The sequence below is a fragment of the Mauremys reevesii genome, linkage group 2, assembly GCF_016161935.1.
Source record: "Mauremys reevesii isolate NIE-2019 linkage group 2, ASM1616193v1, whole genome shotgun sequence".
Taxonomy (NCBI): domain Eukaryota; kingdom Metazoa; phylum Chordata; order Testudines; family Geoemydidae; genus Mauremys; species Mauremys reevesii.
In genome coordinates this window covers 207,835,019-207,862,103 of record NC_052624.1, presented here as the reverse complement: position 1 = coordinate 207,862,103, position 27,085 = coordinate 207,835,019, and the positions used below count along the sequence as shown (strand labels likewise).

General features: G+C 40.9%; 1 protein-coding gene across 1 annotated transcript in view; it reads left to right on the top strand.

Annotated features, from left to right (window-relative positions):
• The window catches only part of NPC1 (NPC intracellular cholesterol transporter 1), a 54,680-nt gene that overhangs the window by 5,041 nt on the left and 22,554 nt on the right, over positions 1 to 27,085 (top strand). The window contains exons 2-11 of the mRNA XM_039522351.1: positions 9,634 to 9,756; positions 10,967 to 11,073; positions 11,764 to 11,939; positions 13,253 to 13,420; positions 15,944 to 16,193; positions 20,943 to 21,019; positions 21,840 to 22,210; positions 23,400 to 23,626; positions 24,351 to 24,451; positions 26,549 to 26,651. Coding sequence (XP_039378285.1) covers positions 9,634 to 9,756; positions 10,967 to 11,073; positions 11,764 to 11,939; positions 13,253 to 13,420; positions 15,944 to 16,193; positions 20,943 to 21,019; positions 21,840 to 22,210; positions 23,400 to 23,626; positions 24,351 to 24,451; positions 26,549 to 26,651 — 1,703 coding nt within the window. The remainder of the gene's footprint in view (positions 1 to 9,633; positions 9,757 to 10,966; positions 11,074 to 11,763; positions 11,940 to 13,252; positions 13,421 to 15,943; positions 16,194 to 20,942; positions 21,020 to 21,839; positions 22,211 to 23,399; positions 23,627 to 24,350; positions 24,452 to 26,548; positions 26,652 to 27,085) is intronic.

The window sequence follows — 27,085 nt, the reverse complement described above, 5'->3', positions numbered from 1 at the left end:
GGATATCTGAACAGGGACTGCCACTAGTATGGAATTGTTTGGTACTTTTGTGGTTGTAAAAAAAATTTAGCTAGGAGCTAGGTACTGCCCTTGATATGCATGTAGCATTCCCACTGCTAAAGTAATTTTTACTTGTGACCAAGTCAAATTGAAACAATCAAACAGTAACCCAGTCAAACAGTAACCAGTGCATCTCCTAGCCCGCCCACATTACTTTAAAAAAGTCTTCTTAACCTTTAGTTACAACTTTTGTCTGCTTTTTTATTTAACCCTGAAAGGCCATGATGCTTATGCTTATCAGTTACACTTGGCAGTAATTTCCAATCCTGTGGTCTGTGTTGGGAAACTTGATATATTAATAGTGAATGAATTCCCAGTGAATAAACGTCCTGTTAGAGGATTTTTTTTCAAGCTATTTTGGAGCAAATATGAATATTGAGAGGGGATGGTGTAATTAGAAATTCCAACAGAAGTATTGATTGTGCATTACAGGAGGTTAGGTACAGTACATATCCGGGTCTGTGTGTGTATTGGGGGAGAGGAGGGAGAAGGCAGCCCAGAAGGAGGGAAATACAGCTCTCTCTCACTGGTGCTGCTGTAATCTTACTCGCTGAATTTCTTTCAAACATTTTAGATTAGAAATGCAAGATAAGGAGGATAAGGAAAGCTGAATACGATCTTTGATAACCATCCAGTGTTTGGTGCAGGATGACAAATAATTCCTCATTGTTATTCATACAACACAATTATTGTTCTCTGTGTTTGTCTTGAAGTTCAGGGATCCATCATAGTTTTTTGTGGCGGTCAAGCCTCTCTGAAACATTAAAGAGGTTGGTCTCTGAGTTTGATATATAGGACACCCATTTAGTTCATGGGAGAAATGCCGACCTTATGTTGGAGTGGGGGTTGGTGGGTGTATGTTTTGGAATTATGGATAGGGTGTATTAACTACAAGTTTCCTTAAATGTGGTGAATTCTTTTAGCACTTTATCTTGTATTAGTAAGACGAAAACTATGTTTAGGTCAACATGAGCTAAATATTAACCTGTTGTTTTTTTTTGTATCAGAGGGGTAGCCGTGTTAGTCTGGATCTGTAAAAGCAACAAAGAATCCTGTGGCACCTTATAGACTAACAGACGTTTTGCAGCATGAGCTTTCGTGGGTGAATACCCACTTCTTCGGATGCAGGTTTTTTTTTTGTGGTAACTATTTCTGCACTGCATATATAATGCTGAAAGTGTAGTAAAGTCAATGATAACTGCGTTATGTTGCTGCTTCATGAAATAGATTTTCTTTTAGCTTGAGCTATGACCCAGTCAGCTCTCTCAGCCAAAACAGCTGAAGGAAGTAGTGATTTAGTAGGTGATATGTTTCTCTCTGTGATATCCAACCAAGGCACCCGCATGGTGTAAGCTCTTCTTGTGGATGTTCTATTTCAGATTAGATATAAAAGTGAAGTCCTGACCATGTGGTGGTATCAGACAGCTCAATGGCACTATTTCTAAAAGTAATTCCTGTAGTGCTCTGGCTGAACTTGGTTAATTTCAGAGCATTCTGCAAACCTAACCCCGCCACCCCCTTTAGTTAATTGGATGAGTCTGACTTTTCCAGGATTAAAGGTACAGTGTCAACTTGAAATGTGGTCACTTTCAAATAAGTTGTAAGTAGTTTCAGGTACTGTACTACAACTACTTTTGACAATTAATGATTTTTTTATTATCACATTATTTTTTAAAGCTGTGTATGCCCCTTGCTATACACATACAGAAATCCTACTAATATCAGAGGATTAAATAAGACCTTTAGTTTGTATACCTGTAACAGAGACAAGAGTAAGGTATTTTATCTTTTTTTTTTATAACTTTTCTTTTTTCAATACTTAAGATCCAGCCTCCCTTGATATGTGTGGAACTTACTTGAGAAATTCCCTGCAACATCTTATCAATGAGAATGAAGTAGTTACTTGAACATTGATTGAGAATGGAAAGGAAATGAGCCCTCTTTACCATAATTGTAGCTAGATGGAATACTCATAATCAATTTGCTAGTCATTTGTTAATGGTTGAACGTTTTAACAGTGGCTTCATGCTACTAACTTCAAAAAGGTTTGAGATTTTACTCTCAAATGGTCTTGCAAATTTCTTGTAAATGATAGCAGGAATTGACACGACTTTAAAAAAGGCAGTTTTTTTTCTTTCGAGTTTCATTGGTTAGGATCTCTCTAATAAAGATTGTAGTGTAAATATACCCATTTTGAGGGATGGTCTATAATGACAATTACATTGGCATCGCTTCATCTCTCTAGTGTGAAAAATCCACATTCCCGAGAGATGTAGTTAAGCCAACCTAACCCCGGCGTAGACTGTGCTAGGTGGATGGAAGACTTCTTCCGTCAATCAAGATACAACCTGTTGGAGAGGTGTATTATTACAGAGACGGGAGAACCCCTTCCACCTCTGTATTTGGTGTCTACGCTGAAGCGCTACAGCTGCGCTACTATATTGTCTTAAGGGTACACATAGGACTGGTCTACATTAGGAAACTTACTTTGGTATAGCTGTGTCTCTCAGGGATGTGAAAAATCCAGTGCTGAGTTGATGGAAGAAGTCTTCTGTTGACCTTGCTTCCACCTCTTGGGGAGATGGATTATCTACACTGATGGGAGCATCCCTCCCATTGGAATATGTAGAGCAGTGGTCCCCAACCTTTTCCGTGGGGCGGGTGCCGAATGACTAGCTGCCAAGGACTGTGGCCGCTGGACAAGCAGCCGCCGAAATTCCGCCTTGAAGGAATGTCATCAAGAGGCGTCTTCACCAAAATCCTGCCGAATTTTGGTGGGATTTCGGCAGTAGTGCTTCTCGGCGGCATTTCGGCGGCTGCTTGTCCGGCGGCCAGTAGGCAGGCACACATGGATGCCCCGGCGGGCGCCATGGTCCCTGTGGGCACCATGTTGGGAACCCCTGATGTAGAGTATAGACAGGAGTGCTACAACTGCAGTGGTAGTGTTGCACTGCTGTAGTGTTTTAGGTGTAGACATGACCATGGCTTAAATGTTAGACTGTATTCCACTCAGACTTGCTTGGGGTGGGAGAACAGGCTGTTTATGGCTGTCATGAAAATAGTTACTGGGTTTTTCTGGTCTTCGTGTAATTGTGCTTGATTCTTTAGTAGTGACAACGACCATTTGAGAGAGACAAGGTAGGTGAGGTCATATCTTTTATTGGACCAACTTTTATTGGTAGAACAGATAATCTGTGGAGCTTCACAGAGCTCTTCCTCCGGTCTGGAGAAAGTAACCAGCTAAGACACTCTGGTTATTTTCTCCAGACCTGAGGAAGAGCTCTGTGAAGCTGAAAAGTTTGTCCCTCCTGCCCATAGATGTTGATCCAATAAAATATATTACCTCGTGTACTTTGTCTAATGTCCAACATGACTCAGCAACACTATAATCCACTATTTAAATGATAGATACAAGTTGTTTTTGACTAGAAAAAATACAACTCCTAATTTCTGTATTTGATTCATAATTCTACATATTAAGTTTTACATATATGTAACACTTGTTACTTTGTACCGTTTTCTGAAAATTGAGGTTCCCCTAGTCACACAGTTAACTCCAAAATGAGCATAAATTAATATAATAAAAATCACATTGGCTTGATAGTTTAAATACCACCAATCGAATGGCTTGTTTTCTTTACTGTCTTTGTTTGCTAAATCTGTTTTGGTGCCATGGTCAGCGTGCACTTGGAAATTATCAGAAACATCATGCAAAAATATGATGTGTGGGTAGAATTGAACTGTAAACTCTTTGGGCCAGATCCTGCATTCTTTGTGCACCAAAGTTCCTATTAAATTGGAGCTTTTGGTGTGCAATGAATGGGCCTCTTATCATGCATAAATCTCAACTCTACTCTCTCCACTGAGCACACATTGTGTAGTATGGCCTTGCCTTTATTTTATTATACTCCTATACTTGAATCTGGGACCTCCTGTTGCAGTCTCCATGACCTATTATGTATTTTAAGGATTGTGAATTCACCCAGATAACTTTCCAGCTGAAGATGCATAATGCACATGGATGCTTGGTTCAATCAGTTGTTGCCTACATACCATATATGCGCACAATCTAACTTATATTCATGAAAAAATATCTTTTGTACTTAACTCTTCTAGTACTCTTCACGGTATACTTGTATAGAAGAAATACAACTAATGAGATGTTGGAATATGAAGTCAGCAAAAAAATACTTGCGACATGGGGAGGGAAACTTTTCTTTATGTCAACGGATAAAGGATGCAAAGATTTGTGAGGATGGAGGTTCTTTAGCTTGTGGGAATTTTTTCCCTTTTGGAAGGATGAAATCTGGATGGGTAGCCAGGTTCATGATCTAGCTGACCAAATTCTTCCAATAAACTCCAACCCCAAATCCATTAGTAAAGAATATAATAAAAATATCAAGAATGGGTACCAGGATGGCAAAATTAAAAAGGTGGCAACACCATTTCGTTTTAAAGCACCACTGAGAAGAAAATTTCTTTATTGCATGGTGAAGTCAATTCTGCAGAGCTGACTATAGTCTGGCATCAAAGCATTTGTATAACTACTACATAATGTTGTGTCTACAGTGCAGCTTGGGGGTGTAATTCCAAGGTCAGGTAGACATCCACACACTAGCTCTGCTTGAGCAATGTGCTAGAAATAGTGTGGCCATGGTAATAAGGTGGCTGCTTTGGCTGTTCAAGATCCTAGCTACGTATGTACTCGGGTGGCCAGGGCTGGATTTACACACAGATACACACAGACTTTCCCACTCTGCACTGCCAAGCATGCTCCACAACCCTCCCCAGAGACCCACTCTCTCGTGCCCTGCCCCCTGGCCGCACTCACTGGCCCTGCTGGGAGGTGACTGTGTCAGCTGGGCTGAGCTGGCAGTGTGGCTGGGGCTGGTCAGAGATTGCTCTGGCCCATTGGGAGTGGCACAATCAGCCAGGCTGGACCAGGAGTGGTGCCTGCCTGCCCAGGCCGGGCTCCCTCAGAACCCACTTGCCTGGCATGGCCCCCTGAGTTGGACTGCTGAGCTCTTCCCCTGCCACAGGGGGTGTGCTTTGCCTTCCCTGCTAGCAGGAGCGCATCAGCAGGGCTGTGTGGGGCTGTCTCCCCCTCAGCTGGCCCTGTCCCCTGCCAGGACCTGGGAGCAGCTTTGAATTTTTAGATGCCCCTAGAACTCCGGTGCCCCTAGGCATGTACCTACTGTGCCTAGTTGGAAATCCAGCCCTGCAGGTGACTAGCCCTAGGCAATGCTTCAGAGTGTTTGTCCATGTATATATTCCACTCTTGGTGCGCAGTGTACTCGAATCTAGATTATTTTGATGAGTAGACTGTGTATATGTATATGCCGTCCAATACCAAAACGCTAACATCCTCCTACAACCTGTATGTTACCCTCAATGACACAATAACTGACGCCTCAAACACTTTGTATCGTTTATTTTTAAATATTCTCTAATAAACTTTAAATCTGTTGGGGGCTATGCCTTACCCTTTCTATGTCCTTCTGTCTCTAATCAAGGGTGGAGCAACCCCAACTACCCCTCAATTCTTTCTCACCACTTAGGTTTACCAGCCTCTTTGCACAGGGTGTGGCCTGTTTATTGTGTAAATAGGTACTTAATGAATACCTAATTAGTGATTAGGTTTAGCGTTAGTAATTTGCTAGTGTTTCCTTTCTTCCCTTTTTGTAAGGAAACTGCTGCTCTGTTTGCCTGTGAATTACCATTAATACTGGGATCAATTGCTTAAGACTGAACACTAATCTCCAGTCTTCAAAACATTGCCTTTCATGTGAAGCTGTAATGCCTCTAAATGATGGGCATACCTGATGTTTATCATGTCTGGGAGAGGAACACATTAAAGAGATGGGCCAATCATTTTCTAAGGCCTTGTCTACACAGTTGTCCACCACAGAAGGCCAGTTGTTGGAATCTTGAGCATAGATTCCAAACGTACTTGACTGTCTCCTGAATTTAAAGAACTCTGAACTTTCCATGAGCTTATTGAGGGTACATCTTGCAGCTCTCCACCTTCCAACACAGGTGGGCAGATGCAGACAAGATCTAATAGTGCTTTCTGGCCTTAAACTCTATGACTCTACACTTAAAGGGTTTATGACAGTTTACAAATCCACCCCCCCCCCCTTCCCTCTGGCGCACAGTTATGGAATCTTTTTCTCTGGGATCTGAATATTGCCCTCAAGGGGTTAATAGGCCTATTTTTTGAACCTTTCGCTACATGTCCTTGTTCCTTCTTTCCATTAAAACAGTCTTCTTGGTCATAACATCAGCCAGGAGTGCAGAGGAGGTGCAAACTTCGATCATAGGGCCTCAGTATATCATTTTTCATAAGGACAGGATGTCATTAAGACCTTACCCAAAATAGTCTTTCATTTACATCAGATTATCCACCTCTTTTTTCAAAACCACATGCAGATTTCCTTAGAGTGCTTCCTTTCTGTATAAACAGAACTAAGCCGTTTAGAGCATCCTCTAGATGAGTGGTGGGCAATCTGCGGCCCATCAGCGTAATCTGCTGGCAGGCCGCAAGACAGTTTGTTTACACTGACTGTCTGCAGGCACGGCTGCCCGCAGCTCCCAGTGGCTGCGGTTCGCTGTTCCTGGCCAATGGAGGCTGTAGGAAGCAGCGTGGGCCACAGGAACGTGTGGGCTGCCACTTCCCGCAGCTCCCATTGGCCAGGAACAGTGAACCACGGCCACTGGAGCTGTGGGTGGCCGTGCCTGTGGATGGTCAGTGTAAACGAACTGTCTCGTGGCCTGCCAGCGGATTACTCTGACGGGCTGCAGGTTGCCCACCACTGCCCTAGGTCATTCATAGCATATGCATTAAAGTACAGGCTGTTTCAATACACTCTACCTGAATAATGGCTTGTATCAAACTTTATGAATTGACTGATTTATTTTTTTTTTTTTAACCCCGCCTGTAAGAGTCACAGCTCACTTGACTATGGCACAAGCGACCTCTGTTGCTTCTTTCAGAAACGTTCCTGTTCTGGGTGCTTGTAGAGTAGCTATGTGGTGGTAGGACAGGGGTAGGCAACCTATGGCATGGGTGCCGAAGGCGGCACGCGAGCTGATTTTTAGTGGCACTCTCATTGCCCAGGTCCTGGCCACCAGTCCAGGGGACTCTGCATTTTAATTTAAATGAAGCTTCTTAAATATTCTGAAACCTCATTTACATTACATACAACAATAGTTTAGTTATATATTATAGACTTATAGAAAGAGACCTTCTTCTAAAAACGTTAAAATGTATTACTGGCACACGAAACCTTAAATTAGAGTGAATAAATGAAGACTCATCCTAACACAGGGGTCGACAACCTTTCAGAAGTGGTATGCTTTGTGTTTGTACAGTGCTACTCTATTGTGGAAGCATCTTGATTAGACCCTAATTTTGGCAAGGCTGTCCTACAATCACTCAAAAAAGAAGTTGATATTTAATCTACAGTAACTGTGGGTCTTTGAGACATAATATCTAGATAGATTGCATGATCAGCCCCCCTTCCCTGCTATTATAGAGTCTGATAGCCATACAGAACCCAGATACTAAGGAACTGAGGGGAGGTTGGGGCTGCCTCACCATTAATGCCCTTAGCTGGAGACTTGGAGACACTTGGTGTGCAAATGCAGCCCCAAACAGACACTGCTGAGCAAAATAATCTGGACTTGATTGCATGCCAACAGTGAAATATATATGGACAACACATCTCAAAGAACCACAGTTACTGTAATGTAAGTACAGTTTCTTTCTTCCCTGACAAATGTCCCATCATTTTTCCATCATCTTTTGGGTGTGTTTCTGTGTCTGTCATCCAGTACAGAAATGTTTAGTGTATTGGATGCTGTGGAATCATTTATTGTAATTCTCTGTAGTCTTTAGATGTTATGTTTGGCAACCATCAGGGGTCACTTGGATTAGTGAATAAAGTTATTCATGGTCAAGCACAAAACATAGGAGTTTGTCCTTGCAGTATAAGCATGTGATGTTTGACAAACACTAGTAAAGGTTGTTTAGAAAACTTCTGCCCCGTCTTTATCTGTAAAACTGTCCTATGTAACTTTCAGAACGGAAAAGCTTGCAGAAATATGTACTGACTGTATGTTTGTGATGTCATTCAAGTGTTGCTTATATTATATATTTGCACAAGTATTTTTGCAAAGGATTAGAGACTGTTTAAAATATTTTTTTGGAATAACAGAATGATAGTGTACAGTACTGTACATTGATACATGTGTTGAAATTGCCAGAGTAGATGAACTTTGGATTGTCAATTTAGTTGTTTGATGGTGATAGAGACCAGAAATTCTACAGTTTCCGTTACATATGGTAGAATCCAAAGGACTAGTAAAAAATTGTATTAATTCTTTTAAAAAAAAAAAATGAAAAGGAGGAAGAAAGGCATACAAATGTGGTCTTCTGAGCATTTCAGGCTAAGTTTTTTCCAAAAAGAGATCCCTTCAACTTTTCTACCCTTGATATACTGCAGTGTAAATTTTGAGCTAGTACCAAGTCAATTTTCTTCATTGCTAGCAGTAAACTTTCTTGCTAACAGTGACCTCAAATTCCTTTCTATAGCTAATTAAAAACACTACAGCTATAGAAATAGGGGAATGCTGCACTGCTCTTATGTTGGTGGCAAACAATCAGCTTAAGCTAGGAGGGGGAGGGGAGTGCTGCTGATGGATAGCACAACTCCCTGAATTTTGCCATGACCAGATGACTCTCATGTGATGAATGAGACTTTCTTGAGAAACTTTTGCATTACATAATCCTTGCTCTTTCTGTAATGTTTATGCTGCGTCTTCTCTGAATTTGTAATTATAGCAAATTACTGATGGCAAACTTGTATTTCAGCTTTCCCATCTTAATAAATCAACCTGTCACATTAATTTGATGCATTTCTGCAGCATACAAATACATTACTGATTCAAAATATTCTCTATAGGGTTTATAACAGTTACGGTTACAAACTGCTCTGTCATCTGTGAGCATTTTAACTTGTATGAGCAAGTGCTTTTTCCATATTACCCAGCATTTGATTGAAAAGTACTACCTGTGTGGGATAGGGAGTTCTTTAGAACCCTTGCATATTATAGCCCTGCCAATGTGATTTCCCACACCTATCCTATCACTGTGTACTAACAGGGTAGTAAATGTGCTTTCCTTGGGAATACAAATGGGCAAGTGTGTATGTATTGCTGGAGGAGGAAAGTGAGTGTGTGTGTGAGAGAGAGAGAAATTAAACTGATTTTATCTTGTCTGCTGATCTTGTTTTAGCTTTTTCCTTTGTGCTATTTAAAAGCTTGCACTGTCTAGTATCTACTGAACTGATATGATTCTAGTTTGATAGTACTCTGCTTTTGGTACTCTTAAAAGAAAAATGTCTAGATGGAGGCCTTTCTCCTAATATTTACTTTATATTTTCTGTATCCATTATAAATATTTAAAAATTCTCTGAAATTCCGTGATTTGAAACATTTGCCATTTTGGTACGAAGTCTTTGTTTTAAATAGTTCTTTACCATGCAACTATCTAACACAACTTCCTCTATTTAGGTACTTTCACAATCATGTGTTTGGTATGGGGAGTGCGGAATGAATCCTGAAGGTAAAAGATATAACTGCAAATATACAGGACTACCAATACCATTACCAAAGGATGGATATGACTTAATGCAGGTATGTTTCTTTTGGACTCTTCTTTTAGAAACTAGAAGGTAAATAGAATATGGGCTGGAATGTGCATAATAAGACCTAAATATAATTTTCTGCAATAATCTAAGTTCTTGGGCCTTAAAAAATGAAATGGCTGCACACATTATGGAACTGAATGCTGGTCCTAAGCAATGGCACCAGTGACTTCACATCTTTGTTTAATAGTGTTTAGGTGAGCCCCATGATACTTATTACTCTGCATTATGCCTAAAAAATCGGTGCACACTTTCAAGCATGTCACTGCCTTCTATGATTTAGGTCCTGCCAAATCCATGCCAGTACCTTGTATATCATTGAACTAAAACTTCTGAGTTTCTGTAACAAATCTTCAGATTAAATTTTGTTCTCTGGGGTAGATTGTCTACACAGTGACCAAAAAAAAAATAACAACCCCCCCCCCCAACCCAACCCACACCCCATGGCAATGAGTCTGAGGCTGATTCAGTTGACTTGGGCTCATAGGGCTAAAAATATCCATGTAGATGCTCAGATTAGGGTTGGAGCCTAGTTTTTTGAGACGGAGGGAGGGTCTGAGTACCCAGGGCCTGAGCCCAAATGTCTACACTGCTATTTTTAGCCCCGCAGTCTGAGCCGGAGACAGTTGATCTGGTGTCTGAGACTTGCTGCTGTGGGTTATTTTTGCTGTGTAGACGTAACCCAAGTGTTCAAGGTAGTCTGAACAAAATTGCTTTGTATATATATTTCATGTTTAATGGCTGATGGGGGTAGGCCCAGGACTGTTGTTTCATAAATTTGTCTTTTGGAATTTCTTCTGAGATTTATCATCAAAGTACACTAACAAACTGCAGGAATAAATCATTCCAGTTGGGATGTGTACGTACCATCCTGTGTGCTCCTTCAGTATCTTGTACTATATTTACGTACGGGTGAACTGGTGAGCTAGACCGTGTTCATGCAGGTCTATAAAGACACACAGTCCCTTGCAGACAAGAAGAAATTTCTTTTCCCCTCTTCCATAACAAATCATGTTCAGTATCCTGACAACTTTCTAATTAAGATGGTAATGTTATGAATTCTTTGTCACAGAAGCAGAATGACTAGTGTTTTCTTAAGTTACTTTCTACTGACATCTATGTATGGAGTTGTTGTTAAATGCCTTAATCCTACTTTTTCCCCCCACTTGATTATAATTTGTGACCTTTTTTTATTTAAGGAACTCTGCCCGGGTCTATTCTTTGATAACGTTAGTGTTTGTTGTGATGTTCAGCAGCTTCAGACTTTGAAAAATAACTTGCAGCTGCCTCTGCAGTTTCTCTCCAGGTATGCTGACAAACAACTTGAAACGATTAGCACTTCGTAACATGAATGAATAAAAGCACATTCTGTTAGCTGTCTTTATGAGCTGACAAAAAGAAAATAGCATTTTTGTGACTTAGTGAAATTGATGTTACTGGGGAAAGCTTGTCAAGAAGAAAACTTCATGGGAATGGTTGGGAAAAACTTGTATTCAGGGACAGTGGTTCTTTCTATTGTTCACCAAGGGAATGTGGGATCCCTTTTGTTGTGTCTGGGCCCCACCCAAAAAAACAATCCAGACTTTATTCTACTGTCTATTTAATTTAAACATCACCTTTACAGCTCCTGCCATTTTTGGTGGTAACAGGGCAACTCCTTAAGTTTGTTTCTGAGTTGGTTTTTACTCCTTTCTTCCATCCTCACAACACTGCTGAATTGCAGTTAGGAGAGACAAGTTTTCTCAGGAGTGACATTTGATTAGGAAAATCTAGAATTATTATGTAGTTAGTAGATGCACCACTTAAGATTAAGTCTTTGATAGTAATTCAGTCTTGCAAACTACTCTAATATTTTGAGTCCTCAGTAGTTTTAATTGTAAGAAACATATAACTTTCCTGGTAAAATGTTTCCTTCAAAGTGAATCTCTTTGTATTTGTGTGTGTGTACATGTATGAATCAAATCTCATGTTTAACTGGCTTTTTTTTCTTCTGCAGATGCCCATCTTGTTTTTATAATTTAATTAACCTGTTCTGTGAGTTGACCTGCAGTCCACATCAAGTTGACTTTTTGAATGTTACAAATACTGTACCTTATTATGATCCTGTCACAAAAGAGAACAAAACCAGCATCACAGAACTACAGTATTATATTGGGGAGAGTTTTGCCAATGGTAAGCAAACCCAGTTCAGTTACTATACTACTTGGGTATGGTATATTGTGAATGCCTCATACTCCATCCAGATTTTCAGATAAACACATTCTTTCTGACCATAGACTTCTTTCAGTAGAGGAACTGGGAGAAAGGGAGTGGAAATTATCCTTTTGATCATTTGACATTTGCTTGTAACTTACCTTAGAATCTCTTTGTTGGCCCAGGTAAATGCCTAAAACTATAGCAACGGACCCCTTAGAAAAGTTGTATAATAATAAGCTGCTTAAAATATTAACGTGAATGTAGAATTTCAGTTCTAGAATGACCACCTCTGGTTTTGCTGAAGTGGTTTTGCATTGCTATTATATTATGGTAGTGCCTAAAGGCCCAATCAAGATTGGGTCCCCATTGTGTTGTACAGTGTACAACATGTAATAAGAAATAGGCCTTCTTACGAAAATCTTACAAAGTATTGTCATTCAAGTCTGAGAGAAACAATGAAGTCTTGCAAGGTTTGGTGTAGGGCTTTCATTTTTGATAGTTGTAGAAAATTGCATTTTATTTCAATGTGACAAATGAAGTCTAGAGACTGGTGCAGTAAAGTTGCTCCTGTTTTCATAAAGCACTGCTACTACTTAAAAATACATGACAAAAGATTAGTCCTAGTGTTTTTCTAGTATTTAGGAGTATACACAAGAAATTAAGATGTGTTATTCTTACAGAAGTGTAAAAATTATAAATTGTACTTGAATGCTTCATTTTCTCTGAAAGGAAACTGTGTGGAGTGCCCTGTCTGTTATAATTGCAACTGAGTTAACATAATTCCAGTTTGTAGTGTGAGCTGTCCAAGGCTTTAGCCCAGTTAAACAGTTAAATTCAGTCGACATGACAAATTTGAACCTTATTGTAACTGGGTCTCCTGACTCAGTTGTAATTATAAGGTAGATTTGGCCTCTCAGTCAGCTTCTTTCATGCTATGTTCGAGATTATTTGGAATGAAAGGTTGAATAATAAAAATGTACTTCATGTGGTAGTTAAGAGGGCCTCCTGGAACATCCTCCTTCTTCTAGGTACTCAGGGTTGAATATCCCTAGAAGTTGCTCCATTAAGTACATTAGGATTTGATAAAATCAGTTTTCTCTCTCTACTCCTCCCCCCGATGTAAATTCTGCATCTGCTGTTTAAAGCTTAAGGCATCTTCTGTGAATTTAAAGAACTAAATTTGGACTTGTTTGCTTCCAGAATTCAAAATGCAAAATAAACTTTCAAAATTATATTGTTTTGTTTAATAGCATGGACTTTTTATACTTTCCTAATAACACTTTTTCTAGCCATGTATAATGCCTGCAAAGATGTGGAAGCACCATCAAGTAATGATAAAGCATTGGGGCTACTATGTGGGAAAGATGCTAAAGACTGCAATGCTACCAATTGGATTGAGTACATGTTTAATAAGAATAATGGACAGACTCCTTTCAGCATCATTCCTATTTTTTCAGGTAAGAAATGGGCCATACACAGAAGAAAAAAAGTTCTGTGTCCTAAAAATAAGTGTTTACACTGTATGCATTTGTTGTGGGGTACAAGTGGTAGTAAAATCCAATAATGTACTAGAATAACATGAGAATAGCATATTACAGCAGTATAAACTATATAGTTTTATAATAATACTGAACTAGAGAGGATTTTAATTGTTTTGGCTTCTTGGTGATCGTTGCTGAATGTTAGTGTTGAGAAGCACCACATTACACTGAAACAAGATAGCAAGGTAGATAATTATCTCTTTCGATAGTCAGAATTTGCTGTTCTAATCACTATCTTCTAACTGGATCCTTTTATTCAGTAGTAAGAGTGAGCTGTTCAAAAGGCAAGCAGTTTAAAAAAATCTCTGCAGTATTTCTTAATAGTTTAGATTTCTGAGCGTTTACTTGGAGTGAGAAAAGTGATTAAACTTAGTTAACATTTTTAGTGAAGCTGGACCTAACTGTGACCCCCTCTCTCTAGTGTAGACAAGTGCTAAAAGTGTGTGTGTGTGGCGGGGGTCCCCAGTTCATCAGAAACAGGTTGAGAACCACTGGCTTGTGCCAACTATTTACCATTGTGAGCCGCATATACAGCTCTCTGTATGCATATATACTACCTGTATGGCCCTGAGGATGTCACGTGGGCCAGAGCTGTGTGCTGATTGGGCCGCAAGTGGTCTGCGAGTTGAGAACTACTAGTGTAGTGTAAGCAGTCCTTCCCCTTTATATCTGAGTACAAATTTTTCCAAATATGTTGAATTTGCACACTGTAAAATGTTACATGTTTTTAAGTGTGATTTTTGGTGCTAAGAGTGAAGAAAATTAATAGATTTTAATTTATATATATTTTTTAAAAAAACACTTCATACTGCTTGCTCTAGAACAGGGGTAGGCAACCTATGGCATGTGCGCCGAAGGCGGCATGTGAGCTGATTTTTCAGTGGCACTCAAACTGCCCGGGTCCTGGCCACGGGTCCAGGGGGCTCTACATTTTAATTTTAAATAAGAACATAGGAGCATAAGAGAGGCCATACCGGGTCAGACCAAAGGTCCATCTAGCCCAGTATCTGTCTACCGACAGTGGCCAATGCCAGGTGCCCCTGAGGGAGTGAATCTAACAGGCAATGATCAAGTGATCTCTCTCCTGCCATCCATCTCCATCCTCTGACGAACAGAGGCTAGGGACACCATTCTTACCCATCCTGGCTAATAGCCATTTATGGACTTAGCCACCATGAATTTATCCAGTCCCCTTTTAAACATTGTTATAGTCCTAGCCTTCACAACCTCCTCAGGTAAGGAGTTCCACAAGTTGACTGTGCGCTGCGTGAAGAAGAATTTCCTTTTATTTGTTTTAAACCTGCTGCCTATTAATTTCATTTGGTGACCCCTAGTTCTTGTATTATGGGAATAAGTAAATAACTTTTCCTTATCCACTTTCTCAACATCACTCATGATTTTATATACCTCTATCATGTCCCCCCTTAGTCTTCTCTTTTCCAAACTGAAGAGTCCTAGCCTCTTTAATCTTTCCTCATATGGGACCCTCTCTAAACCCCTAATCATTTTAGTTGCTCTTTTCTGAACCTTTTCTAGTGCTATAATATCTTTTTTGAGGTGAGGAGACCACATCTGTACACAGTATTCGAGATGTGGGCGTACCATGGATTTATATAAGGGCAATAATATATTCTCAGTCTTATTCTCTATCCCCTTTTTAATGATTCCTAACATCCTGTTTGCTTTTTTGACCGCCTCTGCGCACTGCGTGGACATCTTCAGAGAACTATCCACGATAACTCCAAGATCTTTTTCCTGACTCGTTGTAGCTAAATTAGCCCCCATCATGTTGTATGTATAGTTGGGGTTATTTTTTCCAATGTGCATTACTTCACATTTATCCACATTAAATTTCATTTGCCATTTTGTTGCCCAATCACTTAGTTTTGTGAGATCTTTTTGAAGCTTCTTAAACATTTTAAAAACCTTATTTACTTTACATACAACAATAGTTTAGTTATATATTATAGACTTATAGAAAGAGACCACCTAAAAACATTAAAATGTGTTACTGGCACACAAAACCTTAGAGTGAATAAATGAAGACTCGGCACACCACTTCTGAAAGGTTGCCAACCCCTGCTCTAGAATCACCTCTATGTTGCCAAAGTTCACAACTTTTATTGCTAGTTTTATGATGATGGAGACTTTTCTTAAAGCCCAGCTTCTTTGGTCCTGTCGTCATATGAGAATCTCAGGTTTCATATTTTTAAAAGTAAGTTTCTAGCCCTCATGGTTGTAGAGACAATTCTGAAAATGTGACGCGAGTGCATCCTGAAGGCTCAAAAATCAAATGGCAAATATCTAATGATTTTGGTGGGGCCTGACTTGTGAATTTTGAACATTTGGGGATGGCAATACCATTTTTTTTAAAAACAAAGAAACAAATGAAATGAGTGTTTCACATTTATAACTAATTTCTGTTTGTGTTTTTTTTAGATATTTCTGTCCATGGAATGAGTCCTATGAACAATGCTACCAAAGGCTGTAATGAATCTACAGATAATGTTACAGGACCATGCAGCTGTCAGGACTGTTCCCTTGTTTGTGGTCCCAAGCCTCAGCCCCCTCCACCTCCTGCACCTTGGCTTTTGCTTGGTTTGGATGCTATGTATGTCATCATGTGGATCGCCTACATGGGATTTTTACTTTTATTTTTTGCAATCATTTTTGGAGTCTGGTGTTACAGGTAAACAGGCAATTTAAAGTGCTCAATATTGATGCAGATAAACTCATTTATTTTTTCTGTTAACATGTTCAAAAATTATTTTGCACTCTAGGGAAAGTAAGCAGAGTTTTGTGGTAAGAACAATAGTACTGTTTTCATGTACAGTGTATAGGAATAGCTTATTAAATTGTTAACATTACCCATATAGATATGTTTAAAAAAAATCTTACATTACATTAGAAATGGAAAAGTCAGTTTTCAGTAACTTAGCCATATACAGTGTATATTTATATGCATTTGAATATTTTCATAGTCACATTAATTTGTATAACCTTGATCTCTTCATTTCCCGACTTTGTGCATTTAAACTTTAGTGTAGTCTATTGCATTTAGCTTTCTTCATTTTTAAGAGCATTGGGGAGAGAGGCCATTCTTTGTATTCATTATCACTTTAAATGGCCCACCTGAATTAAGTTTGGAACCTGAAGTGAATGCAGAGAGATGAGTTTACAGCTTTGCTGCTGTTTTGGCTGGGGACCGTTTTCAGCAAGGGTGGGTTGACAGAGCACCAGAACACTAGATTCTGTTGGAGGCAGCTGTTCTCATTGGAATGGATGCATACTTCTAACAGGAAAAGTTGGGAACTCAATTCTTGAGGTGGTATAGTAAAGTGTTCAGAAAATTGTGGAATTCTGATGCAATTGTAGCAAAGAGCTGAAAATAGCAGGCTACATAAACTACTTTCATGTTCCTTATTTTTTTTTCACCTGTCTCTGCAAGAGAAAGATCAAAAGCAAGTGGAAGATTTTGTGCATTTCATTAAGAGTCTTGCAATCTAATGCATGTAGCAGCAGCTGTTGTGCCAGGTCAGGCCAGGCAGGGAGAATGTGCAGTTATCTAATCCTATATGTCTTATCCCAAAAGTCTCTGGTAGGCCTCCTGAAGTCCCACGAGATAGCTACTTTGCATGCTTACTAACTTGAATTTGAAAATTATGTACACCATCAGTTTACAGGTCTGTCACATCTTAGGCGCATTTAACATGGGCAATTTTCAGCTTTATGCGGTCGGCAAAAACAAAAAAGAGGAAAAATAACAATTTAAATACTGTTTCTGTAGTGCAGGCAATTCCAACCGCCATTACACTCAATATAATTTTGACTATACGCGATTTTCGCTTTAGGCGCTGACCACGGAACGTAACCCCAGCGAAAAATGAGACAGACCTGTATTATCCTTTGCAGAGACTCTTCCTCATTGAGAACTAGCAAGATGTTAACTTCAGAGTATTTTTCTTCAGTCTTTTGTTTTGAGGGGAGCTTAAATCTTACAACTTTCAGCATAAAGTGTATATACTTTTCATTCTCCCATAATACAAAAATGGCTAAAGAAACTTAAACTCAGCCCTCTCCTACTATCTACTGCTTCCCCTCAAAAATAAATAAATCACCTGTGGCCTGAGACAAAGCTTTGGAAACATTTCAAGCCCAAAGAGTAATTTTCTGAAAAGTTACAAGCAAATAAAAATAAACCTGTGTCCAAGGATTTTTCAAAAAACCTCCCACCGTTCTATCTAGACCAGGGGTCGGCAACCTTTCAGAAGTGCTGTGCCCAGTCTTCATTTATTCACTCTGATTTAAGGTTTTGTGTTCCAGTAATACATTTTAATGTTTTTAGAAGGTCTCCTTCTAGAAGTCTATAATATATAACTAAACTATTGTATGTAAAGTTAATAAGGTTTCAAAATGTTTAAGACGCTTCATTTAAAATTAAATTAAAATGCAGAGCCCTCCGGACTGGTAGCCAGGATCCGGGCAGTGTGAGTGCCATTGAAAATCAGCTCGCGTGCCGCCTTCGGCACCTGTGCCATAGGTTGCCTACCCCTGATCTAGACTATAGAGTAGCACTTCCACCATTGCTAACTATACTATACCAACAGTGGAAATGAAAGTCTAAATGACATAGTGGGTACATCTACAGTGAAATAAAATATCCCTGACACAGCTGTGGCTGACTCGGTCAGCTGATGCAGGCTCATGGAGCTCAGGCTGTGGGGCTAAAAACTGCAGTGTAGCTATTCAGACTTCTGCTGGAGCCTGAGCTCTGGGACCCTGCAAAGGGGGAGGGTCCCAGAGCTCGACTCCAGCCTGAGCCCAAATGTTCCCCACAGCCTGAAGCTTGCAAGCCTGAGTTTGTAGATGGCCCAGCTCAGCTGTTTGCTTGCTGTGTAGACACACTCAGTGGAGGAAAAACTCTAGAGGCCTGTCTTCACCGGTTGGTTTACACCAGAGGTGGGCAAACTACGGCCCATGGGCCACATCTGGCCTGCGGGACCCTCCTGCCCGGCCCCTGAGTTCCTGGCCCAGGAGGCTAGCCCCCAGCCCCATCTCTGCTGTCCCCCCTTTCCCACAGCCTCAGCTCTCTCTAGCGCAATGCTCTGGGTGACAGGGCTGCGAACTCCTGGGGCAGCACAGCTGCAGAGCCCAGCCTGACCAGGTGCTCTGTGCAGCGCGGTAGCATGGCTGGCTCCAGGCGGGTGGCGTGGCTGTAGCACCGCCATGCCACAGGTGCTCCAGGCAGCACGGTAAGGGAGGAGGGAGCAGGGGGTTGGATAAAGGGCAGGGGAGTTCAGTTGGATGGTCAGGGGGTAAGGGTGTGGATAGGAGTTGAGGCAGTCAGAGGGTGTGGAACGGGGTGTGAATGGGGGTAGGAGTCCTGGGGGGGGCAGTCAGGAAGGAGAGGGGGTTGGATGGGGTGGCAGGGGCAGTCAGGAGACAGGGAGTGTGGGTGGGTGGGTGGATAGGGCAGAGGTCCGGGAGGGGGTGGATTGGGGGGAGAACCCCCTCCCCTAACCGGCCCTCCATACAATTTCCAAACCCCGATGCGGCCCTCAAGCCAAAAAGTTTGCCCGCCCCTGGTTTACACAGTGCTGTGACAACAGCAGGAAACTTTTGTCTATGCTGGTTTTCCAAAGGCTCAGTAGTGGCAATAATAGAACTCCATGTATAACTTTTGACAAAAGCCCTTCTTGTAGCTGTGGAAGTATAAATATACAGACCCGTAACAATGTGATACAGTGGGAAGTATAATAAACAATAACTGCCTTGTGACAAATGGTCATGAGCGTTGATCTCATCCCTATTGAATTCTAAAAAAATACCCCAAACACAACTAAAAACAAAAGCTGTTGAACTGATGGTAAACATAGCCCGCTTACTAAGTGTTCTCACAAATGGCTTGTCTACCCTAGAGAACTGTAACATCTTACAACAGTATAATCAAATCATTGAAACCTGTAGTGTGGTGTGGGCAGGCTAGCCAGTCTGACAGGTGTAAACTTGCTAAGTACATTCACAGGCAGCTTTCTTTGCAAAGCTGGGGCTTGTGAGAGTAACCATCTGCAGCAGAAGACCTGTCACCAAGAGGGGCGGTGATCCATTAGGTCTGCTAAAGTCTTGGCACATATCTATGGAGTATGATCAGTAATCTTAAAGGAACTTTGTATTCGGACAGGATGTGTGTTACAATGGAAGCAAGTGCTTGCAACACATCTAATGTAGACAAAACCACAAAACACATTAATGCTCAGATCTACACTGTCTACTGTCTACCAGTTGACTTCTGGGTTACAAAGCTCTAAGTATCTTGACTGACAGCTGTGAAAGGATTAAGTGGGTTTTGCTGACTTGCTGAATGCAATTAGAGAATCAGCAATTCACTAATGGATTTAACTGAATGTGGATGGTGACTGTTGAGTAGTGGGTCAGTCCTTCACTGTGGAATTTACATCCTCCTGTGGTTTTCATGAGCCTGGATTTTGGGATATGCTGCAATATTACATTTCCCCAGTTTGTGTGTATATAGATTCATAGATTCTAGGACTGGAAGGGTCCTCGAGAGGTCATCGAGTCCAGTCCCCTGCCCTCATGGCAGGACCAAATACTGTCTAATATAAGTGGAGTTCATTTTGGGGTTAGGAAGACTTTTCAAGGGAGAGCTTTTTAACATTCATACTGTGCTAAGATAGGTTTGTTTCCACTTGTGACTATCAAAATCAACTATATTATTTAAACTGAAGACCATGGAAGTAGATGTGGTTCCTGGCCTGCAGAGGTTATCTAACAGGATGAACAACTTATGAAGGGTGGATGGCTAAGGTCACAAGGAAATGTATACAATACTTTTATATTCTGTACACTTGGCTATTTGTTTAGCTTCATATGTATAGACTTGGTTTTCTTGCAGGTGTCACATCAGAATTGGCTCTTGAGAAAGGGGTTTAAAGAAGTTGTGACCATATGGGTCTATTCAGGGAAGGCCTAAGTAGTAGTGTTTGGAGAATAATGCAGACACGTTTGGGGGTGCGGGAGGGAGCGTCTAGTCTTTCAATCTTTACACTTGCATTTAAAAAAAAAAAAAAACTATTGGCAAACTTTTTAGTCTAAAACATTAAACCCTAAATTTCCAGAAATAGTTTCTTAATGATCTAAGTTTAAGGTGAGTTTAGATGTATCATTTTCCCTTCATTTCTAAAATATGACAAATTTAAGATGCATAAAGCTTATAGTGAAATACTGTTTGTGACGATATTGGTTAGAGATGGATCTAAAGTGGAATGCTTACCAATTCTGATCCAGACTTTGGATTGCCTGATTCACCTCTGTTACTGTATATATTGCAATAGTACAATGCTGGAAAACAGTTCTTTGATTTTTGCAAGAGAACCACAAACTGAATACATGATCTGTTTTGTTCTGCTTTTTTTAACAGAAAAAGGCATTTTGTCTCCGAGTACACTCCAATCGACAGCAATATAGCCTTCTCTGTTAATTCTCGCCATGACAACGGTATGTCTGGAATCATAATGATAGGGTTTGATTAGATATTATTTCCTTCTCTGAGATGTGGACCACAAGAGGCTGAGACATTTTAGGAACCCCAAAAGACCACCTAGTCCAACATTCCTGCCCTAGTTGGTGCATCTTAATTCAGTTTTTCTGCACTTTCTTCATACTCTCATTGTCTGTGCTGACTTCATATAGAATTTGGAAGTAACATTTAAATACAGTCCCAGCCAAACTACTTTTTGACATCATTTGGCTCATCATTGTGGATGGGGCCAAGTTGTGGGTCCACATACACTTGAAAATTTAGCCATGCCAATGTATAGTTGTTTGGCATTCTTAGGAATAATTTTTACTTTCTCCTGTGATTAGGACAGCATAATTATAGAGAATCAGGTCATGACCTAACATGATTTTAATGTTCTACAAATGTCCTGTCCCATCCACACTACAAATAAGTGTTAAAGCCACGATGCCTCTAATCCTGCCAATCATGTGTATGCTCAAGTGTGCGTGGGACTACCTAGCATGTTGGGGTTTTTTTTATATACATGGCTCCATCTAATTGTGCCACACTGGCTTGCCACATTGTTAGAAACTACTGTAGCTAGAACAGTGTTTTAGCAGTTTTTCTTCTCCTGCTTGAGCCTCTTTGTTGATAAGACCTTTATCTTTGGTTTATGGTAATAAAAAAAATATCTAGAATCAATAAATGATCTCCTCTGTAAGGATGCCTGGAAGCATCTGATTGACCCAAAGAAATTACTGGATAAGAAAATAGTTCATTTTAATAGTTTGGATCTTGTATCTCCTCTTCCTACAGGTGAGGCTTCCTGTGGTGAAAGACTTGGTGAGAGATTTGAGAACTGTTTACGGCTCACATTCATGTCCTGGGGGGCTTTCTGTGTTAGAAATCCACGGCCTGTTGTTCTCTTCTCTCTGGTCTTCATTGCTATGTGCTGTTCAGGCATGATGTATATGAAAATCACTACAAACCCTGTAGAGCTTTGGTCATCCCCAAGCAGCCAAACTCGCAAGGAGAAGCAGTACTTTGACACTCACTTTGGACCTTTCTTCCGTACTGAACAACTTATTATCCGAGCCCCACACAGTAAGCCACACATCTACTCACCATACCCATCAGGAGCTGATGTGCCTTTTGGGCCTCCGCTTGACAAAGACATCCTATACCAGGTAACCTGGGTTTTGCAGGCTTATCTATGTGGAAGAGCTGTGAATGCAATGCTTATGCTCAAATAAATTTGTTAGTCTCTAAGGTGCCACAAGTACTCCTGTTATTTTTGTGAATGCAATGTGTTTTGCAATACTTGTAGTATCCTAAAAGGGATTAATTATCAGTATGAAGCTGGGTTTTGTTTCACCTATGTGGTTAGCATACAATGTGAATTTCCACCAAAAACTAATCTGTTATAAATATCTAAAATGTATTGTCCTATAGAGTTAGCAAAGAGACTTGTGACAAAGTTCCTCCTCTGCCTTGGTGGGTCCTGCGCTTATTGGCAGATTTTGCTAGCCTCCGAGATCTTCCTGTGTTGGATCAGGAGTTGGGAGGTTTTTGGGGGGGTGGGGGTAGACCTGGGCCGGCCCTGTGGACTGCAGCTGTTTAGAGTGCCTTCTGGAACAGCTACATGACCGCTACAATTCCTTGGGCTATTTCCCCATGGCCGCCTCCCAACACCTTCTTTGTCCTCACCACAGGACCTTCCTCCTGATGTCTGTTAACGCTTGTACTCCTCAGTCCTCCAGCAGCATGTCCTCTCACTTCCAGCTCCTTATGCACACCTCACTAACTGGAGTGAGAGCCTTTTTATACCAGGTGTCCTGGTTAGCCTTAATTCTAGTAACTTCACAATTGGCTACAGGTGTCCTAATTAGCCTGCCTGCCTTAATTAGTTCTAGAAAGTTCCTGAGTGTTCTGGAATAGTCCCTGTTACCTTACCCAGGGAAAAGGGATCTGCTTAACCTGGAGCTAACGTATCTACCTTCGACCGCTCTCTTGTAGCCATCTGGTCTGACCCAGTCATAGACTGTAAGAACTTCCAATCTGCCTTGCAGCAAAGGGCTAATCACCTTCCTCCTCTTTGCCTGCCTCTGTTTTAAGCTCCTGTACCTTCATTCCCACCTGCTTTGAACCTCAATATGTATGAAAAATACTCCTCTAGTATTTAGAATAAAAAACATGTTTTGCTTCATCATTTGCTGTGTGCTTATATTAAAAGCATGGTACCCAGCTCAGAAACAGCCAAAAATGCCCCATGACTTTCAAATGTATTTGATCTTACACCTAGAAGACAAATGCTCTTTCCGCGCCACCAAATGCCTTCTGACAATTCTGTTTGAGTTGCAGTGTTTTTTGTTTCAGGTGCTAGATTTGCAGAATGCTATTGAAAACATAACTGCTTCTTATGACAATGAGACTGTAATGCTGAAGGACATCTGCCTGGCTCCTCTTGCTCCCTACAATAACAACTGCACTATCCTGAGTGTGCTCAACTACTTTCAGAACAGTTACTCTGTTCTAAACCATTCAGTTGGGGATGAGTTCTATGTCCATGCTGATTACCACACTCACTTCTTGTACTGTGTCCGGTAAGCAGAACCACTAAATACATGCTTTAAAAATATTTGTGTACTGATGGACTCTTAAAAACTGTTTTGGGATTTGTTTATTTTTTCCATTTGACATGCTGTATCCAATGCCTCTGAATTTTTTTCCTGGTTTATTTGATAGAATGCCATCTGGGTATGTACTTTTGATTGGTAGTATAGCATCTTTTTCCTGCATTTCCATGTCTACCAGCACTCCAGTGGGGTTTTTCTACAGTCATAGGGATGGATGCAGAACCAGAGACTCATACAGAGGCTTGAGCAAATCCCACCTCCTGGAAAAAATGCAGGATGTTCTTCTGCTTCAAATCAGCAACATGAGGATTCCTGGCTTATTTCTTCAAGGCATTAAAGAGAGAAAAGTGTTTTTTCTAAAGTAAAATACTTCTGTATTAGAAATTTTAAAAGGCTTCACCTGAGAAATCTAGTTGTGGTTTTTGAAGATTTTTTTTTTCAGCTTGAAATATTTTTTTAAACCACAATAAGTAATTTACAGATAAGCTTTTACCTTTCAGTTTACATCACAAAACAAGAAATTGTGTTCAGTTTACAAACGTAGTTATTGCTCTGTCACTCTAATACCCAGCATAATCGCTGAAACATTGTAAACAATATGCAAGTGTACAAATTTTTAATGCTGCTTTGTACCCCCAAATATCACAATTTATTGATTCTTTTTTTTAAATAATCTGAATATATTTTGCAGGGCCCCAGCATCTCTAAATGATACAAGCGAGCTTCATGATCCCTGTTTGGGAACATTTGGTGGACCTGTCTTTCCATGGCTAGTGTTGGGAGGATATGATGGTAGGTCTAATTGCAAATAGAGCTGGAAATATTGTTCATGTACCTAAGGTTGATGCTTCTTAAATTAGATCACTGTCTTTATAGGTTTGTACAACTTGTACTGTGGTCCCTTTGTCTCTTCACCAGTGTGAATGCCTTCTATTTACTTGTAAAGTGCCATGGACATCTTATGGTGCTGTATACATGTACTCCAGAGAGTTGGGGTCTGGTAAATTGCCTGCTCACAAGAAAGATTAGACAGTCATGTGAGGATGTAATGACTTTCTCCTAGACTTGACCGAGGAGGGATGGAAACAAACTGTTTCAGAAAGGCCATTAATATTGTGGCATATTAAGAAAAAAAAAATACAGTTCCTGCTAAATATTCAGAACAGAACATACTGTGTCCCACGAGTTCCACCTGTCCTATGAAAGCTCTCCATGTTTGTGTGTGTTGGCTTATTGAAAATATTTAAAAGATTTAGAGGGAAGAAATGAAATAGACAAGAGTTTGAAGGATGGTTGGATGTGTTCTGGCCTTTTGGATCACTTAGAATAGAGCAAAGGAGATGGGGTAACAATGATGAAAAGTAATTATTTTAGGGAAGTCTTTAGATACTCAGAACTGGGAGAAGCGGGATTATTTTTAAAATGAACACTGGTGCCTCCAAAGTAAAATTTGGCCCCATTGACCTTGACAATGTCCCTTTTGAATATTTAATGTGAGTGATAGGGTAGGGTCAAGGAGAATCTAATCTCATAGTCATTTCAATCAGGAACATGTTACATGTGATAAATGTGTACTCTGAGAAACTTAATGTTTTTTTTCCTAATTGCCCAATCTTGTACCATTTAAATAAATGGTAACTCACTGGAACTTCAGTGCTAAGGGATCAGAGTTTGTGTACAATTTAATGTCGTATTCTCCGTTACTTTGATTTCTGTTCTTTAATCGTGACATTATTTGAGTGGGGGTGAACAGGAGTGCTCATTACTTACACGCTAGATCAGGGGTGGGCAAACTTTTTAGCCCAAGGACCACATCTGGGTATGGAAATTGTATGGTGGGCCATGAATGCTCACAAAATTGGAGGTTGAGGGGGTGTGGGCTCTGGGGTGGGGCCAGAAATGAGGCTTCAGGATGCGGGAGAGGGCTCCAGCTGGGGGTGTGAGCTCTGGGGTGGGGCTGGGGATGAGGGATTGGGAGTGTGGGAGGGGACTCTGGCTAGGGATGAAGGGTTGGGGGTGCAGGAGGGTGCTCAGGCTGGGACCATGGGGTTTGGATGGTGGGAGGGGGATCAGGGTTGGGGCAGAGGGCTGGGGTGCAGGAGCAGGTCAGAGGTGCAGGCTCCGGGCAGCACTTACTTCAAGCAGCTCCCAGAAGCAGCAGCATGTCTCCCCTCTGGCTCGTACACGGCAGCACGCCCAGCCAGCTCTGTGCAGTGCCCTGTCCGCAGGCACTACCCCCGCAGCTCCCATTGGCCACGGTTCCTGGCCAATGGGAGCTGTGGGGCAGCGTGCAGAGCCCCTGGCTGTCCCTACACGTAGGAGCCAAAGTGGGGACATGCTACTGCTTCCGGGAGCCATGCAGAGCCATGGCACGCATGGAGTGGGGCAAGCCCCTGAACTCGCTTCCCAGCAGGAGTTTGAGGACCAGATTAAAATGTCTGAAGGGTCGGATGCAGCGCCCAGGCCTTGGTTTGCTCACCCTTGCACTAGAGATATAGGCACAATATCTATATGAATAGCTTTATTTAGGTTATGAACTACTTCAGGATTACCTTTCTTAATACTTTACGATATCACACTTACCAAGAATGTTTCTCCTGGATGAACTCCAATATTCTCATCAGCCCGTGTGTCCCTGCAGACAAAGTTTCTCTGTAATAGTTTATGGGTGCTCCTGACATCTGAGGAGTGGTTGCACGTGACTAAGCGGATTGGATTCAGTGGGACACCAGAGACAGGAAATGAGGTGCTTGAAACAACCCCCATTAAAATCAAAGAGGGAACTTTACAAAAAGTGCCTTGCCTTCCTCACAAAGAAAGATCTGTGTCATGTTTTCATAGTGGGTTTTAGTGTTTTCTCCCTCCAACCTCTTCCTTTTTTACGTATAGATGAAAACTACAACAATGCTACAGCCCTCGTTATTACCTTCCCTGTCCAAAATTACTACAATGAGACACACAAGCTGATGAGAGCTCTGGCCTGGGAAAAAGAGTAAGTTTCTTGTAATTGAGACTAACTGTGACAGTTGGAGTAAGCTCATTTTTTCTCTGAGCTTAGCAGACTTCACAGCAAAGACAATGTTCTAAACGTGCACTGAGAGTACAGAATGCTTCTGTAAATAAATGTGGAGTGTGACATGGATTTAGGATTGACTGTGCCAATGATCCTACAAAGCTGAATCAAAAGTATAAACTTTCACTTTCTGTATAAGTTTTTGTTTCTGATGAGCCTTGTTTGGCACATAAACCAAGACTTGTATCTCTGTGCTCTTATCAACAAAATGCTATCAGGCAACTGAGAAATCCTTGTGAAAACGTTTATGTAGGTCTCGCTGAAATAACTCTTTCAATTCAGTCTATTTCTATTTCAGTTTCACAAGTAGATTTACTTCAGTAGTGGTAGCAGTCGATCTTGTGAACCTTTTT